This window comes from Aristolochia californica, unplaced genomic scaffold (genome assembly GCF_029961685.1).
Source record: "Aristolochia californica isolate CCGP_79_NKW_82.1479 unplaced genomic scaffold, dmAriCali1.0.hap1 SCAF_1, whole genome shotgun sequence".
Classification (NCBI taxonomy): Eukaryota; Viridiplantae; Streptophyta; class Magnoliopsida; order Piperales; family Aristolochiaceae; genus Aristolochia; species Aristolochia californica.
Window position 1 is genome coordinate 56,718,067 of NW_027181770.1, and position 17,699 is coordinate 56,735,765.

Here is a 17,699-nt window from a genome sequence, read left to right on the forward strand (position 1 = left end):
TAAGCTTGGTTGTGATTTAAAATTTTGATTTTTCAGTCAAAACTCAAGTCAATCGAGGCAAACACATTCCAAATATTTAAAGGTGTTGGGATCCCAAAATTTCAAGTCGAATCGGATGAGTTGGGTCGACTCACTACCTGACTCGGCTAAAATATTTTTTTTACGAGACTCGACAAAAAAGTAAAATGAAAAAAATAAAAATAATAGAAAAATAGCTTGTATTATTAGTAATAGAGTGGTAGCCAACCAGGGATGGGGTCCCTCGTCTTTGCCCCCGCCCCCGTCCGCTTGGTTTCTGCAGGAGGGACGAGCATAACATCTAACTTGCTCTCTTAAGTTTCGATTGCCGATCTCTACCTGATCATTCGGACAAATGGCTGCCAATTTCTGGACTTCTTCTCACTTGTAACACATCGCAACCTGTTTTTGTTTCCTTCTTTTATTCCTTATTCTGTTGTTTCTGCTAGTTCTGATATTTATTTTCTGCTTAATTTACCGTGTGTAGCAAACAACTGCTCGATCAAGAAGAGGCCGATGTAGTTCCTTCTATCGACAAAGAGAGAGGTCTCACTCTTGAAGAATTCAAGCTCATTAAGGTTCATATGACCAATTGTAAGCTCTGTTCTATTTTTATCGTTTGATCTTTTATCGATGAATCTACCGTAGTAGGTTTTCATGGGCAGTAGTTGTTCCAAACGCAGTTCGATCAGTTCTGGTGTTTTGCAATATGTAACTGCATATCTAGGGCTTGTTATTCAACTATTTTAACTAGTTCTGAAATGAGGGTTCTTTCAAGTACTTTCTGTTTTGATTTTGAATATTTTTGTTTCGTCCTTGTTGCATGATGTTGTCTTGGCATGGGTTTTTCACTTTTTCCTTCCTGAAGAGTATTGTGCAAAGCTTCTGTATGAGGAGGATGGCATCTTTTAAGGAATTTTTGTTGTCATGGGCAGTTGATTGTTCCAAATTGTTTCTATCAGTTTTGGTGTTTTATAAAACGGAACGTCATATCTAGTGAAAGTGTTATACCTGTGTTATTCTACTGTTTTCTGGTTTCGAAATAAGGAAAGAAGGTTCTTGAAATTATTTTCTATTTGATTTTGCCATGATGTTATCTTGGTATGGAGTTTTCATTGTTTTCTCCTTCCTGCACAATATTGTGCAGTGCTTCTGTATGAGGAGAATGTCATATTTTAAGGATTTTTTTTGTAAATCTATTTTAATTTCCAGCCTGTATTCCATGATTTTTTTTCCTATTTCTTTCCATCAATGCATTAATACTAGTGTTTTGCCATATCAATGATTCTTTGGTTAAAATTAATGAACCATGAATAGCTTATAATTGTACAGAAAATCTAACTTTGCTTCTGACATATTTGTTTGATTACCTGCCGTCTAACTGTATTATTGACACCCTGATGCTGCATTACTAAAATTGCTGCAGTATCCTGCTGCCATATCGTGCAACCAAAATTCTGTAACTGTTGTGCCATAATTCAAGCGTTGCATGTCTTTTTTATTGTTCTGATCAATATAATGACATATATACAGATATTGCAAGACTGGCTCAGTATGTTAAAGTGAGGCAAAGGTCCGATTTCCCACATTTCTTTGTGTCCTTCATTTCTTTAAAATTAAATAAGCATGACTCAGTTTTTGCTCATTGGGTTAAGTTTCTGAGGTTGGATATAGGAACTTTCTTTGAAATTGGTCAGAAAGAAATTTTCATTTTAAATAACCTGAATCGGTGAACTCACTTTGTCATTTTGTTGTTGTTGTTGTAGTTGTAGTGTTTTTTTTTTCTTCTTATTGATGTTGGATCCTTATCTGCAATTAAGTTGTACAAAGTGGTCCCCAATGAACTCACGTTCTCTTTAAACGTGTCAACACTAAAATTGCAGCTCCTACATTTGTCTTTGGTTTGGATAAATTTCAGGCTTTTTGATAGGAGATATTGGGGAGAGTGATTGGAGAGTTATGTTACTCACATACCACAAAATTATAAAGTCAAAATTCTGTATTACTTTTGGTAAATAAGGCATTGGTTTTGAAGAGTTTGTTTGGATGTGGAGAAGTAACATCTATAGGAGATTTAATGTATTAGAGATGGATGAAAATGTATAAGAGGGAACTTTATAAGATGGAATTGAAAAATGAAGTTAGCAAATCATCAATTAGAAATCGAGGCAATCTATTGAATAGGTGAATCATTATAGTCGGGGGACAAGGCTTTGAAAAAGATTACATCTTTTATATCTGCTATCAATTGATTATATCCTAGTCATGACTCTGAACATTATAAAAGTCAATAGAAGGTAGATGCAACTAGCTGATATTGCTGCCTCATACAAGAGGTTTCTAATGAAGATGTTCCTACTGACTATGGGAAGAGGGAGTTGTTGAAATATTTGTAAAAAGGGGTATTTTAGTCTTTTCCCATGCTTGTATGTCCTTCATGTTACATGATTAAATTTCATGTCATTCAGAGGTGTACTTCGAGAGGTGTGTCTATTGCTGTCGCCTTTTTTGAAGATGTCCATATTTTTCACAATTTGGTGAGCCTGGTACTTCTCCTTCGCTCAAAGTAGATGGTTGTGTACCTCAATCTGTGGAGGATGTTCTTAGCATTATTCTAGTTGTTGGTCCGCCAACACCAAAGTCACTAAAAGTCTATAGATAACGAACACCTTCCAAGGCCATCATACATGGACCCTCTCCACTAGCATCTATACTGTCCTTGTGTGCCAGTCCTGAGATAAATGATTTACATCTATCTATTTGGCTTCGTAAAGTTATTCGAACTTGTACTCAATGTGGTAACTCTATATCCTATTTCTAAGTTTGTTTACTTGATTTGTTGTTTAGTTCTTAAAAATTTTGCATTATCCTTGTCTTCCTATTCTATTTCTTCTACTCTATAGGAAGTCTTGTCTTCTTCTCCTTGGAAATAGGCCATGGATACAAAGGTGGAAGCTTTGATTGATAGGGGATCATGGACATTATGTGAGTTACCACCAAATGCTATTATAGTTGGTTGTCATTGAGTTTACACAGTCACATACAAGGCTGATGGTTCTATAGAGAGATGTAAAGCTTGACTTGTTGCCAAATGGTACACAAACTTTCAGGGTGGATGTCTTTGAGACTTTTAAATTCCCTTTAATATTTCCTTGAGATTGAGGTAGCAAGAAGTAAAGCAGGTTTGTCGTGACACAAAATATGTGATTGGTATGCTTCATGAATGTGGACTATTGGGGGTTAGCCCTGCTACGACCTTAATGAAGGTGAATCATAACCTCTGTGAAGATGATTGATGCTGAGTTTAAAGACAAGACTACGTATAGAAGGTTAGTGGGCAAGCTTATTTATGCTACAATAACTCGATTTGACATATCAGTTGCAATGAGTATGACTAGCCAATCTATGGAGCATTCGAAGAAGATATATATGGAAGTTGCGTACAAAATACTATATGATATTTGAAGGGTGTATGAAGAAAGGGGTTGTTATATGCACTAGTGGGTATCCAGTGCCGGTTGTGTGGGTCTAATTTGGATAAAAAATCTACCTCAAGATATTGTGTTTTTGTTGGAGGAAACATAGTTAGATGGAAAAGCAGAAACAGAATGTTGTAGCCCATTCTAGTGTAGAAGTAGAGTACCAAACAATGGCTCACATGGTTAGTGAACTTCTATGGGTGAGACATGTCATACAAGAGTTGTGTTTTCCTACTACAGAAGCTATGAAAATGTTTTGGGATAACCCAATGTTCCATGAACGAACTGAACATGTAGTAGTTGATTGTGATTTTGTTTGTGATGCCATAATGAGTGGAGCTATAGTCGCTCCCTATGTCAAATCCGTGGATCAGCTAGGTGTGTTTATTAAAGCCTTGGGAAAGAAAGAATTTGAGAATTTTTTAATAGGCTGGTGCTTCTTGACATGTACACTCTTGCTTGAGGGGAAGTGTTGGAATGTATGTAAAAATTTGTATTTCAGTCTTTTCCCATGCTTGTATATCCCTCATAGGATACTTGCTAGCTTGTCTTTATGGTAGAATTATATGGTTATATTTCATGCCATTTAGAGGGTAATTAGGGATATATAAGTGTATGTGTAGAGGGGCATATATGTCTTTTTTTAATCTTTTTCACTTAAGTGAGTTTGTAAGAGGAATTGAGATCGACCTAAGACCTTATAGCAGCTGCTCTCTTAATGCAGTCTTTTCCAACTTCTTCTCTTCTTTCTTCTTTCTCTTTCTTCTTCTATTTCTCCTTGTTTTTCAGATTTTACAGGAGTATTCCTCACAATGATAAAACCATAGATTTAGTGATCTGAGCCAATCTAGACTAGTGTGGAAAAAGGATTCCAGGAGGGTCAAGTCTCCAAGCTAGCAATGTGACCCGAATTTAGCTACATGGCCAGAGCAACCTCGAAATTAGATTCCATAACAAACTTTGACCTCAACTTGCTAATGGATTTCCAATACTGAAATGACCTATAAGGGGTAATAATCCAAAGAACCTAATTATCCCTAGGAAGTCATATTTAGTTGAAAGAATTTTCCTTTAAATAGCCATTTTCTTCACACGAAACTGCCAAAACCATCTTGCTTGCAAAGCACCCGATACTTTGGGAAGGCAAATCGCTCCTTATTAAACAATATGGTATACAGGAGGGTAGGCAGCTTTACAGAGAAGTTTTACTCTTCTTATATGTAACTGCTTATCAAACCTTTCAGGTATTTGGCTCCAAAGGGCTTGGGTGGGTTGGCGTGGAATATACGAAGGTTGTGTTAAGTTGACAGGATGTTTGAAACTTGACAGCCAAGGATGGCGGCCATGTAATTGACGGCTTCTATTGGGAATTAGCTAAAAACGGTTAGTAGGCTTTAGCTTGATGGTTCAATCAATCATTGCTTCATAGATTGGTTCTAGTGAATTGATGGGATTATCTAGGTTGGGTTTGGAGGAGGCAGGGTTAATCCAACCATAAAATTTAAGGATTGTTATTGACAGTTTTAAATAACATTGGGGAGAGGGGTCCTCTTACTTGAAGTCCCAAGAGCTTTGATAATAACCACATGCTTTCTCATTAACAAGAATTGTCAAGATTGCAGAAGATACACAACTTTTGATCCAAAATCTTCACTTTGCCAAAATTCTATCTTTTTTCTCACAAAGTTCAAAATCTCCACTTTGTTTCTTAGAAGTAGATTCTAGTGAATTGATGGGATTATCTAGGTTGGGTTTGAAAATGGCTGGGTTAATCCAACCAATTGGCTTCACTTTAAAATTTGAACGTAAGTATGTAACAAATTTGCTTCAAGAGTATGGTTTGTTAGCCAAGCCAGCTGATATCCCAATGGAAGTGGGACATGATCTCCATGATGAGTAGAATGCTGAATTAAATGACAAAACACATTATCGGAAGTTAGTGGGAAAGTTAATTTATGTAACAATTACTAGACCTGATTCTTTTTGCAGTAAGTATAGTGAGCCAGTTTATGGAACATCCTTGGAAAATACACTTAGAAGCTGCGTAAAGAATTTTGAGGTATTTGAAAGGGGCATTAGGAAAAGGTCTTTTCTTTAGACCTAACAATCATATGAAGATAGAGGCTTTCTTTGATGCAGATTATGCTAGGTCCAAACTGGACAGAAAGTCAACCTCTAGATATTGTGTCAGGAAACTTGGTTGTTGGAGAAGTCAAAAGCAGAAAGTTGTAGCCCGGTCTAGCGTAGAAACTAAATATAGGGCGATGGCTCACATAGTGAGCGCGTTGATGTGGGTTAGGTCAGTCTAACGGGAGTTGGGTTTCAACCAAAATGAGCATGTTTTGTGATAATCAGGCTGCAATCTTTATTGCAAGTAACCCGGTTTTCTATGAGAGGAGTAAGCATATAAAAGTGGATTGCCACTTCATTTGAGATTTGATGATGAAAAAGGAGGTAGTAACTCCATTTGTTCGGTCTGGAAATCAGTTGGGAGATGTCTTCACCAAGTCCATTGGCAAGCGAGAGTTTATGTCATTCCGCAACAAGCTGGGATTCCTGGATATATACGCTCCAGCTTGAGGGGGAGAGTTAGAAAATACATCCAGGGGTAGTTTGGTCATTTTAACATCTAGGGGTATTTTGGTCATTTTACCATCTCTGTGGTTAATTTTCTTTATGTAATCTTATTCTACATGTTAAATTATGTCAGTGGTTAAATTTTCATGTACATAGGATGTGTAGCTAGGGAGATATTAGGAGTTTGATGTTTATTAAGTGTACATGGGCATTTTTGTAACTTGTAACTCAAAAAGTTATTTAAGATGTCTGGGAATTCTTGCACGATTCCCAATGGAGTCTTTTCAGTCTCTTTAAAAAACTTTTCTTCTCCTTTCTCTTTTTCTCTCAATTTTCTCCTCTTCCTTCACTTAAATTTTGATTTTTTCACTTCCTTGGATAACTTAGCTGCAACCCTTTTGTGACTCTAAGAGGTTTTCTACTTCAGGAAGGTTGACTTGTATCCGTTTCCGCGTAGAGGACACTATGTGGCACAATGTGGCTTGGTTGTGAAGTGGCTAAGTCATTAGCCTGTGACAGTTGGTAAAGATGGGAGTTACCATCAGAGTGGAAGAAATGATCCTTAGCAGCTTAGAAGAGGGCATTAGGATTTGATGCAGAAGCCACAGGTGATGAACTTGGTGTTTTCACCAAGGCCAAGGGATCCATGCCAAGTGTTAGACCCTGAACTAGAGAGAGGCTAGTTCGAGGAGCTCCTATAGAAATCCATGCAGACAAAGCGGACAACGGCAACAATATGGGATGTGAATATTGTAACAGGGATAGACGGTGCATGCAAAACCAAGGTGGGCAACATGGAGGGCCACAGTGATAGAGCAGCAGTGGCATCGTCATCCTCTAGAAGGCAGCTGAGCAAGGACAACCATCCGTGCCCTGTGGTTGAACCCATATAGCGGAGTCGAGCACGCGGGGGGCAGCTAGCCCAGGTCAACCACTCATGTGCATGCAGTACCTATGCACTGCGCAACTGCTGTTTGAGTTAAAGTTATGTGCTCTAATTTGAGGGGGAGTGTTAGAAAATGTTATTTCCGTTGACTTAGTTTTCTTAGTTTTCTAGGCAACTGTTTTCTGCTAGAATCTTGTTTCCCAAGGTATAAAGGCAGCAAAGACATTATTGTTAATTTTTATCATGGTTTATGTTATAAATAGGATAGAGGGGTCAATCCTAACCATAATCTTTCCCATACTATTCTTATGCTAAAATATTATCTCTTGCCTTCTCTCTCTTCTTCCATTTTCTGTCTCTTCTCCTCTTCCTCTGATGTTTGTTACTTCTTACATTTTTTTCCCTCCATATTCATATCTGTTATTGTTAGTTTTCCCTGTTTGCTAACTTTTCTTCAAGGCTTTCCTCCCTATTTGATGTAAATTAGTTGCATCCTTTTTTATTTTACATAAATTTACATGCTCTCAAATGATTCTTGATGAAGAACAATGTAATTTTCTGATTAAACTACCGTGTTTTGTAATTGTGTGAGTAAAGGACCTTTATGTAATATGCTAGGAAGAGTGGCATACATGTAGCTAGAGGAGAATTAGAGTGTTAATCTATGTGATAGGTGTGGTAGGTAAAGCAATGTGGTTGGTGTGTATGAATTAAAGAATGTGTGATAATGTGGTAGGTGGAATTTGTACACCTGTAAAGACTACAATCCTTGGTTGTTAGATATGAGTTCAAAATCTTAATATGAGTGAAAATCTTTCTGCTCTCCCTATGTGTTCTTTTCCTTCTTTCTTGTAATATCCTCCTCCATTCTCCAAATTCTCAACAATTTTAATGCTTTTATTGATCTCTCAGGGTGGTAGCTACTGCAGTTACATATTTCAGGCGTGTGTATGTAAGGTATGTTGATTGGTAATTGAAGCTTTTAGCTTTTGTTCTTGTTTTAATTATGAGTTTTACATCATTATTGTTCAGTTTGTGAGACCAATATGCTTTCTTACAACATCTTGTTGTGGGAGATTCATTTTCTTAGAATAATCATCATGGTCTGTTTTTATGTATTTTTTATTTTTTATTTTGAAATTATTGATGTTTACTCCTCCTAGATCTTGATGTACCGTTTTTGTGCATCCCTTTTCTCCAAATGAGATCTCATTCCTCAATAGTTCATAAGAAAAATACTTTCTTCATAAAATATTTTACTTATCAATGATGACAATATGCTAGACTTTGTGGCATGAATATTGGACCAAGTATTCTTTTCAATTATTATCTCACTTAAACATATAGTAAGAAAGTTGATTACCCTTAACTCAAAACCTAGGACCATCTTGGGTCCACATTCTAAGAAGTACCTTTCCAATGGATATGTGAGTCAATTTCTTTATATAAGCAGGCAATTTTGTGCTAGATAGAAAGGACTATTTTGATTTTTCTCTCTCTCCCCTTTTGTTTTTTTTTTTATCTCGTTTTTCAATTTTGTTCTTGAACTTCTGTATTAGATAGCTTGTGTCAAATAAGCAAATAAGTTTATAGATCTTGAGTCATGTCAAATTAGTAAATACCTCGGGTATCATTTCCTACTAGAGATGAAAGTAATAGTTCATAACCCTTTGAGTAAATGCATTCTGATCTATGGGTTCTTGTGGATACTCCTAGTGCCATTAAATTTAAAAATTTGGTGACACATAACATGGCTACTTTCTATGAAAGCAAGATATGTATTCTTCTCAATATTTCAAATACTTTATTTCGAAGTTGTCTATCAATTTAGTGTTTGTCTTAAGCTAGACTATTATATCTATCCCATATTTGACTGGTCCAACGCGATTCCCATGCCCTAGGTTGCAGATCATAGGACTATAATGGTTCACCATGTTTATATGCTGACATCCATGATGACCCATTTTTTACAGCTTTCATGTCAGATTTGGTATCTCTTTTAACATGCCTTTTTGATGACTCTCACTCTAACACGGGGTTAGACCTTTGCATAGGTTGTCTCCTTCAAGATTGGAACACGGGGCATGGTGCGTATTCTGATACCAAAGTTATTAGCAAATACGTCAAAGCTCCACAGTTGATGGAACTCAGAAAGTTAGGTTGTTAAACCTATTCCATATTAAGCTGGCCTAACCTAATACCCATACCCCCACACACAGGATCATAGTGCCCTTCTTAGCTTCTTGTTTGTTTTGCCTTTGGTCTTAATAAACTTGTCATTTTTCAACTGAAATGCAAAAAGAATCTATTTTTGACAAATTCACCCAATTTTCTGCCAAACCTCTCTCATATGTATCTCTTAGCTTAAGGTAGTTGTTGAGCGGAAAAAAAAAAGCATCTTTTGGATGTGGCATGATACTTTTTTAACTCATATCGATGTTTTTTTTTTCTTTGTAAAAATAAATAAATTATTCTAGGTAAGCTAGGAACAAAATACAAGGTCAAGGAAGGAACTCTCCCTTTACAACGAGCAATTGGAGAGAAGCTTCTTACTTGGCAAGGGAGTTAGCTAAGGAGTTAGCTGATCTAGGGATGTGATTTCATTAACACTTAAACAAAGAGAAAATATCTATAATTTCTGGAAAAATCTTCCAGTGATGCCAAGGGGGGTCTGACTTTGAAAAGCATCCATCGATCACAATTTTGGAGTCACCTTCAATTAGGAGTTTGTCGCACAAGTGGTTTAGGAAAATGAATAGCCCTTGGAGAAGGGCCTCAGTTTCTGCTTGTAGAATTTAAAATACCTAACGAGATACAGGAAGAGACTTGGACAACACCTTCACTATGTATGATAACTCCTACAGTTTTAGTTTTCTTTGGTTTTTGAGAGCACACCCATCAACATTCAGCTTTAACTCCATCGGGGGAGGGGGGTGGATCCAATGGGGAATGTTTCTCAGGCACTCAAATTCCTTCCTGATATAAATCCAGGTTGTAATCAGCACAAATATATGGAGGGTGACTTTCTCCATTATGGAGTAATTGCTGCTGAACCTTTGGTTATTTCTTTCTATCCACAAGTCCAATGGAATGTGTGCTATACATGCTGAAAGGAGGGCCTTACCCATCCCTGGGAGCTATGCAGACTAGCTGGCTGCAATGAGGCTGCTTGGAATGCAGAAATGGAGCCCAATCATGCTGAAGAAGTTGGCCTAGACCTTCCAAGCAAATGGGCAGTGTAGAAGAAGGTTAAAGTTCTTCCACTATTCCGGAAAAGCTACACTGGATGATTGGGGATGAGTTTCCTCTTCCCCTGAGATTGTTGACTGTAAAGATTTTATTGAGAAGGACGCTCCCCATGAAAAATTTATTTGTAGGGGGGCTGGAGAGTTTCCAAGAAAATGTTGCCGCATGAAAAATCTATTTGTTGGTGCGGCCAATGTGTAATCCATTAGCTGCTTTCTCGATGCCTTTTTTTGAAAAAAGGATCTTGAGGAGCATTGGGGGCAACACCTTCATCTGGATGTTCTGCACTCTAGGTAACTTGTCGCACTCTGTCTATGATGCTGTAAAAAACTCATGAGTGCGTTAGTTGTAGAGGATCTATCTAAGATGATCTTATTGCTAATGCACAATGAGGTGACTCGATTAGTCCTCATTCCCGTTGAAGCTATGACTTGGAAGAATTTTGTGTTGCCATCTCTTTCAACCTGCCACTTGAATCAATCTCTCTCTGCTTCCATTCCACCTGCTCATTGTGGGATTTTTTTTTTTAAATTATTATTTCAGAGATCGATATGAGTGAAGAATTCAATATTCCTCGGCTTTATCAAGAGTTGCAATCTGGGATAGGAGAATCTCTTTTTGGGCAGAGGCTGCAGTGTGACATTCCCTTGACCAGCTATTGAATTTTGCTTTTAGATGCATGAGCTTTAATGATAGTCTCCACCCGAGGGCCCCATCTACCTGAATGTTCTTCCATCAGTCATCAACTTCCTAGTTTAAATCTTTCTCGAGAAGCCACGCATTCTCTAACTGAAAGAACTTGGCTTTCTATCTTCTAAATTTAGTATCCAGTTGAATGAGCATGGTTTGATCCAGCCCTATTTAGGACCTTGCCAGTGGAATCCTCGTAGAGGCGTAGCCAATCTTCGGTGGCTAGGAATCGACTAAGCTTGGAAAGAATGGGCCGTTACTGTACATTGGACCAGGTAAAGGTTTTGCTAGATAAGCTAATTTCTTCAAGCTCTCAATTGCCAATAAAATCTGCAAATTCTCTCATAGATGATGTGATCTGGGTAGCGGGGGTGTGGGTACTTATTACAATATCTGATAGCATTGAAATCACCAACTATCAGCCAAGGAAGTGACCATTATTGAGTGATGTTTAGCATTTCCTCCTAAAAGTTGGCATGATCCCTATATCTAGTTGGGCCCTAGACTCCAGCAAAGCATCAGAGGTTGCCTGAATTGTGATCGAGCAGCTTTAATCCCTTGGTAGTTGTCCCCAATTCAACATGGAGAACATCAACCAAATTGGGTTTCCAAAGGGTTAGAACGCCACCCTAATGCGTAACTGTGTTGATGTCTTTCCACTCTAAATTGGCACAATTCCAAAGTACTCTTGCAACCGAGTCATGCATATCTAGTGTGTTGGTCTCTTGGAGGATGATGATAGATGATTTAGTAGTGGCTAGGTGGCTTTGCATGGTGGCTCTCTTCTGCCTAGATCCTACTCCTTGAACATTCCACGAAGTGATGATCATTTCTGTCTACGTTTTGGTTTTGTACTCCCTGATCTTCATTTATGCCAGCCAACTTGTCTTTGTAAACAACTCCCATGTTTTCTGCCAACTTCATCGTTTAGGTCCACATTTCTTCATCATATTTGTGTCTTTCTTATTGGAGTTTGGCTATAAGCTGTTTTGATCTTTCCCTTTGGGGGAGGGAATTAGATTTGGCTGGTTTCAGGATCTATCGGATATTCTGCCTATTGGGGTAGATTCACATTGCTCCAGCTTCCTCGGCCTATCTTTGTCCCTCCGCTTGTAGTTTTCAACTTGTGGGGGTGGGGGTTAACTTGAGTTGGTAGGAAGATGGGTGTGAGTTATTTTTGGTAGAGTTTGCCTGGTTAGGTTTGTGTTAGGTGTGGAGGATTCCGAATCACAGTGGGGAGCTGTCTGATGTTGAGGGGATTGACGTGGGGATTTTTCAGCTTCCATGTGGTTTACGGATTTGGTATAGTGGCTGGATGGGTGCTTTTGTGGTTTTGAAAGCTATTTGGTATAGAGATAGCAATGGCGGAATAGGGGATTTTTTTTTTTTTTTGGAGTTTTCCTCAATGGGGGGCAGGGGTTGGTCCCAAGTGTTTAATGAGGTCATTCTGGGTGTGGTCCCCCGCCACGAGGCTGCTGACTGGGTGGCATTGGGCTGCGAGTTTTGTCTTTTGGTAGGTGTTTAACTGGTTGTACAAGGGGTTATTAATGCGAGGTCAGATTGGCTATTTATTTCGGGACTGGCGTTGCAGATTTGGTTGGCCTAGTCGAAGGGGAGGACGTGGACCGGAGAAGCTGGTATGCTTTCATTTTTTGGGGCTTTGGGATGGGAGATGGTGCGATCAACAGTGAAGGAGCTGTCATTTTCTTTTACAGAAAGAATTTTGTTTCTTTGGCTGTGTTGTGAGATTTGGGTGGCAGGGAAAGTGGGGGTCACGGGTTCTGAGAGCTTTGCTCTGCCAGTTGTGTCACTGCTGCAGGCAGCATTGGTAGAGTGGGTGTGGAAATTTGAATTTAAAAGCGGAAGTGGGGTGGATGAGTCACACTGCTTCATCTCCTCTCTTGAGTTGCTACTGACATTGGCGGGTGAGACCGAATGGACTCATTTTCTATTATCTGAGTTGGTTACTCGCTGTCTTCTTCACTCCCATCTCTTTTCTTTCTTTGATTTTTTTTTTTTTTTTTTTTTTGTGCTGAACTCATGGAATGCCACCTTGATCTAGAATTGTTCTTCTCCAATCGTGATCTTGAGAAATTTGTAGCCCTTCTAATGATGATCTAGGACTATAAATAATCTTGCATAGTCCATTCTGACCATATTTGCTGTGATTTCTTCTTGTTTTACTGTTTTTCCAAAGGTGTTGGCAATTCTTTGAAGAACCAAACCTTGCCATAGCTCAGCAGGGAGCTTCCAAATGCAGATCCATTGGCCATAGGATTGGACCCATTACTTGGGTTCCGATCCCTAATGGTTAAGAGGATGTCATGAGAAAGAGACTCAAGTGTACTTAAAAATGTCTTTTTGTTGCTATGGAGAAACAAATTATCCATTCCATTCTTCCAAGGTTGAGCACTGGGGCTTGTGTGAGAGGTGTAGATGATCCAGGATTCAATTGGCAATGTCATCACCGTTGTCTTCGATCAGGGTTTGGGTGGGTTGGATGATAGTGTTTTTATCTATCGGGGTCATTGGTCTCTGGAGTGGTGTTGGTTAGGTGTGAGAAGAGAGAAGGATATGGGGTGCGTTCCATGATGACATGGGTTTGGTCGGAAGCGGGGGGAAGCTGGGAGTGGGTTCATGGATTGGTGTTGGATTGTTTTCTGGTGTAGGTTTTGGCGAGCGATTGCAAAGACTATCTTTGAAGAGACCCCACCCAAATCTACTATCAGTTCTTTCTAGGATGTAGATTCGGGTCATTATTGTATCTGCCAGGCATTGGATTATCTTGCATTTCTAGTTTGCTTTGTATTGGAATATAGAGAAGTAGAAGACTAACCTTCCAATCCAAAGTTCTTTTGTTTTGGTTCCATTGTGGCATTCTTGGATGGCTTTGTAAAGCTGCTTGATGAAGTTGGTGCAAGCTACTGCTTGAATACTAATGAAGGATCTTTTTTTGTTATTTTGCATGATTATGTGATTTCCTTACCCATCCGACCACTTCTCTCCTCTACGGTGAGTACAATGAAGCCATATCGGTATGAGAAGCAGTTCTTTCCTCCTCTTTTCGAGTCATTCGTACTGTTGAGTGGGAAAAAATGCCATATTGAGAAGTGTTAAGAAAAATGATTAAGTTATACAATTGAGTAATAGGTCACCTAACTGGTTAATTATTTTGGGATGGAATCGGGCTCAACCCAACAATGATATCAGAGTAGGTTGTGTGTGGGCCAAGGCCCAATATGTGCTCCCCTAGTTATTTGTGTTGTGTGGGCTCCATGAGGTGAGAGTCGATTGTTTATGTGTTATGTACACGTCACATGCCCTTTATGTGTAAGCTTGAACATGAGGGGGAGTGTTGAGTGGGAAAAAAATACTATATTGAGAAGTGTTAAGAAAAATGATTAGGTTGTAAAGTTGAGTTATATGCCTCCTTATTGGCTCATTTTGGAACCGAACTGGGCTCGATCCAACTCCTTCGCCTTTTTGTATTTCTTCCCTAACCTTCTGCCATTCTTCACCTCGCTCAAGTTGGTTTCTAGTCACCTGATTGTTGTTTTGAGCCTCGCCCTTTTGAAGCTACCCTCCTCTTGCCTACTCGCTTCCTTGGATGATGCCAGTTATGTCCTCTTCTCTTGCTTATCCATTTGCTCTTGTCTCTCCTTCTCATTCGTATTTATGTTCTCAAGTTGTTTTGCAGTTCTTTAGTTGTGATTGCCTGTTTTCAGTTAACAGGATGCATGGTAGGTCTCCCAATAACTCCATGTGTTTTTAGCTGCACTTGTTTAGTCCTCAGTTTAGACTGGGGACAAGCAAATAGGATCCTCTTGCTATTACCTAAAGATTGTGTATGTGATTCACCAATTCCAGGAAATTCTATGCCTTTATGGATGCTAGATTTTTCAAGTCACAATTTTATCAGTTAGATACCTCTTCTAAGGATAATCTGACTCCTGAACCATTATTGCTCAGTTGTTTCAGATCTTGCACCTCCTTTGGATTCTGTACCTTTTGCTTCTAATTCAGCTCCAGCCCACTTCAGGTCTGTGTGGAATAATTCTGCACGAAGGGGTGTTTTGGTGATTGCATCATTTGGATATTGTTGCACTCTATTTGAGCTATTGGGTGTCTTCCATATACCAATCTCGTGTCCCATTTGCAAAGCCACAGGTTCGTGTTGGTCATGGCCGTATCATTTTAATTCATCTTTTCTTTTTATCTTGCTATTGCTTCTTGACCTACTCCCTCTGTTTCATTTGGATGAATCTTTTTTTTTTTTTTGTTGTTGTTGTTGTTGCTGAGATTACCACTCTATGGAACCTCTAGAAGGCATGTGACTGCCACATTATCAGAAGTGTCCATGTTCTCTGATTGTTCCTGAAACCTGGAAATTTTGTTGGTTTATGTACTGGATAGCAAAACCATTCAAGATGGTATCTTGTTTTCTGAAGGTAAAAAGGAATTTTGGGGCACATGAGTTCAACTCGAGGAGCCTCTCGAAAAGGTTATCGCTCATTCAAGGTCTCCACTTGCATTGAATGAAATTGACAGTTGTTACCAAATCCTGCAAAAATACAAAGTGGCTTCCTTAGATGGAACCTTTATATAGAGAACTGAAACCACAAACTAGAGACGGATTAGAGATAATATGACCCTGTTTTTACCTTTTTTTTTTAACAAAAATTTGACTGATTCAGTTAGTTGACCAGCCATTTTGTGCTTCACATAGTCATATAATCTGCACTTACATTGTTAGACGCTTTATTGCTTGAAAAACTTTCTGCGTTGACTTGTTCTAAGAATTTTCTAGGGCAAGAAAGCAAAGGTAGTAAAAAACAAGTAATTCTCTACAGTAAATAGCTGCTTTTCCAGATCTTCTTGGCTGATGTCTATTATGTGCTTCATATTTTCATTTACTGGTTCATCTTGTTCAGAATTTTAATTGAGTTGCATTTCTGGTTTCAGAAAGAGTATGACAGAATATGACCCACGTCTTGTGGCACCCACATGTTTGTACTTGGCATTAAAAGCCGAGGAGAGCACAGTCCAGGCTAGACTTCTGGTATTTTACATTAAGAAAATATGTAAGCATGTTATGAGAGTTTCACCTTTTCATAGTATTTTATATATATATTGTTATTGTCGATGAAAAATTCAGGTCTTGCTTTTCTTTCTTTGGCATTGCAGATCCAGATGAAAAATATCGGTATGAAATCAAGGACATTCTAGAGATGGAAATGAAGCTTCTAGAAGCTCTTGATTATTATTTGGTTGTTTACCATCCCTACCGTTCATTAACTCAGTAAGTTTTGGTTTCTTGGAATTTTACTTTTTCTATCCATACGTTTCATGCTTGGTATTGATGTAGTTGATAAATTGTTGGTAGTTAGACCAAAAAAAAAAAAAAATTTAGGGAGCAAGAGGAAAGGGAATCAAGCATGAGGAAATGGGGAGATTGGAAGGGGAGATGTCCCTGTTGGAGTGATTACTGGTCTCCAGCATATTTCATGCACCGACATCTATTTTAGTGCATGCATGTGTGTGTGTCCGAAGCTCAAATACCATGATGCATGTGCTCACGCTGTCTGCAGATATTTGCAAAGATCTGACACTGCCTGTGGCATCTCTATGCATTCGCTTTTTCTAGCATCCTATTTGTCTTTAGTTTAACTGATAGCATACATGCTTCTTTACCAGGTTTTTGCCTGATGCTGGTCTCACTGATTTGACACACTTGTCTTGGTAAGAATGGGTGAATTTTCCTTCATTGTGGCTAGATTTCAGGAACTAGTAGAATTAAACATTCATCAAAGCAGAGTGGTTAATAAATCGAAGGAACTGAGTGTTGGGACATAAAACTTCCATGTCACAATGACCTGAACATGCTAAAAGACACCAAATTCTGAAACATGCAGGAGTCTTGTTAACGATACATACCGAATGGATCTCATTCTTATATATCCTCCGTATATGATTGCGTTAGCCTGCATTTATATAGCAAGTGTACTAAAAGAAAAAGAGACCACTGCATGGTTTGAAGAGCTGAGAGTTGATATGAATGTGGTAAGATAGCGTCCTGCCTCATCTATTTTCATCAATTTGATTCATCTTTGGCACAACCTAAGCTTTTCTGTTTAACCTGTTTTTGTATAGATCAAGAATATCTCTATGGAGATACTGGACTTCTATGATTCTTATAAAATCATTCCAGATGAGAAGATTAATGTTACTCTAAACAAGCTCTCCAAGTCCTAAGCAGGTTACACAACCCCTCCGATGTTCTCCAGTTTTGACCAGAGCTGAAGAGTTTTTGGTGTACAAGATGACAATGTTGAAGAGTATCTTGTTTTATAATACCGGTTTCATGTCTTCCAACTGTCCATTATCTGCATACCTGCATTGTGCACTGGAGTATAGAAAACTAGATTGATTGGTAAGTATGTTGCTCAGAAATTGTCACAATGGAGTGTCATTAAAGTAGACAGGAAAATGCTTCGTAAAATCTATTATTGTTATATTAACAGTTGCGCTTCTTCACGGATTGCCTACTTGGTACGATGACAACTTATTAAAACCAACCTGGAGGAGTCTATTTGAGGCCCTACATAGCCTTCTTTAATATATGCATGTAAAAACGTTCAAAAGGTGTCTCATATCATGCATAATCGTATTTTTTAATACCTAATTGCACAAGTGCTAGAATTGTTTTGATTGTTGCAGATTGAACAAGAAGCAAAGAATGTTTTAATCGAACCAACTTGGATTTTGGGGATCATTATACAAGATGACAACAAATAGGGTCCTAT

The 17,699-nt window shown here is 38.5% G+C and overlaps 1 protein-coding gene across 1 annotated transcript; it reads left to right on the forward strand.

Moving 5' to 3' along the window:
• The first annotated feature begins 233 nt into the window (after positions 1–233).
• LOC137962528 (cyclin-C1-1-like) lies at positions 234–17,430 on the forward strand. The gene is made up of 9 exons (XM_068809439.1): positions 234–405; positions 506–612; positions 1,552–1,591; positions 7,873–7,917; positions 15,859–15,977; positions 16,081–16,195; positions 16,591–16,635; positions 16,809–16,956; positions 17,047–17,430. Exons 1-9 carry the CDS (start codon positions 374–376, stop codon positions 17,146–17,148), a joined length of 753 nt encoding a protein of 250 aa, XP_068665540.1. The 5' UTR covers positions 234–373; the 3' UTR covers positions 17,149–17,430.
• Positions 17,431–17,699: the final 269 nt, after the last annotated feature.

Bases quoted from the DNA above. Each gene is read 5' to 3' on its own strand.
- LOC137962528 (XM_068809439.1), top strand. From the start codon at position 374: ATGGCTGCCAATTTCTGGACTTCTTCTCACTT. The intron at 1,592-7,872 runs GTCCGATTTCCC...TTGATCTCTCAG, and splicing joins TATGTTAAAGTGAGGCAAAG to GGTGGTAGCTACTGCAGTTA. The intron at 15,978-16,080 runs GTAAGCATGTTA...TTGGCATTGCAG, and splicing joins ATTTTACATTAAGAAAATAT to ATCCAGATGAAAAATATCGG.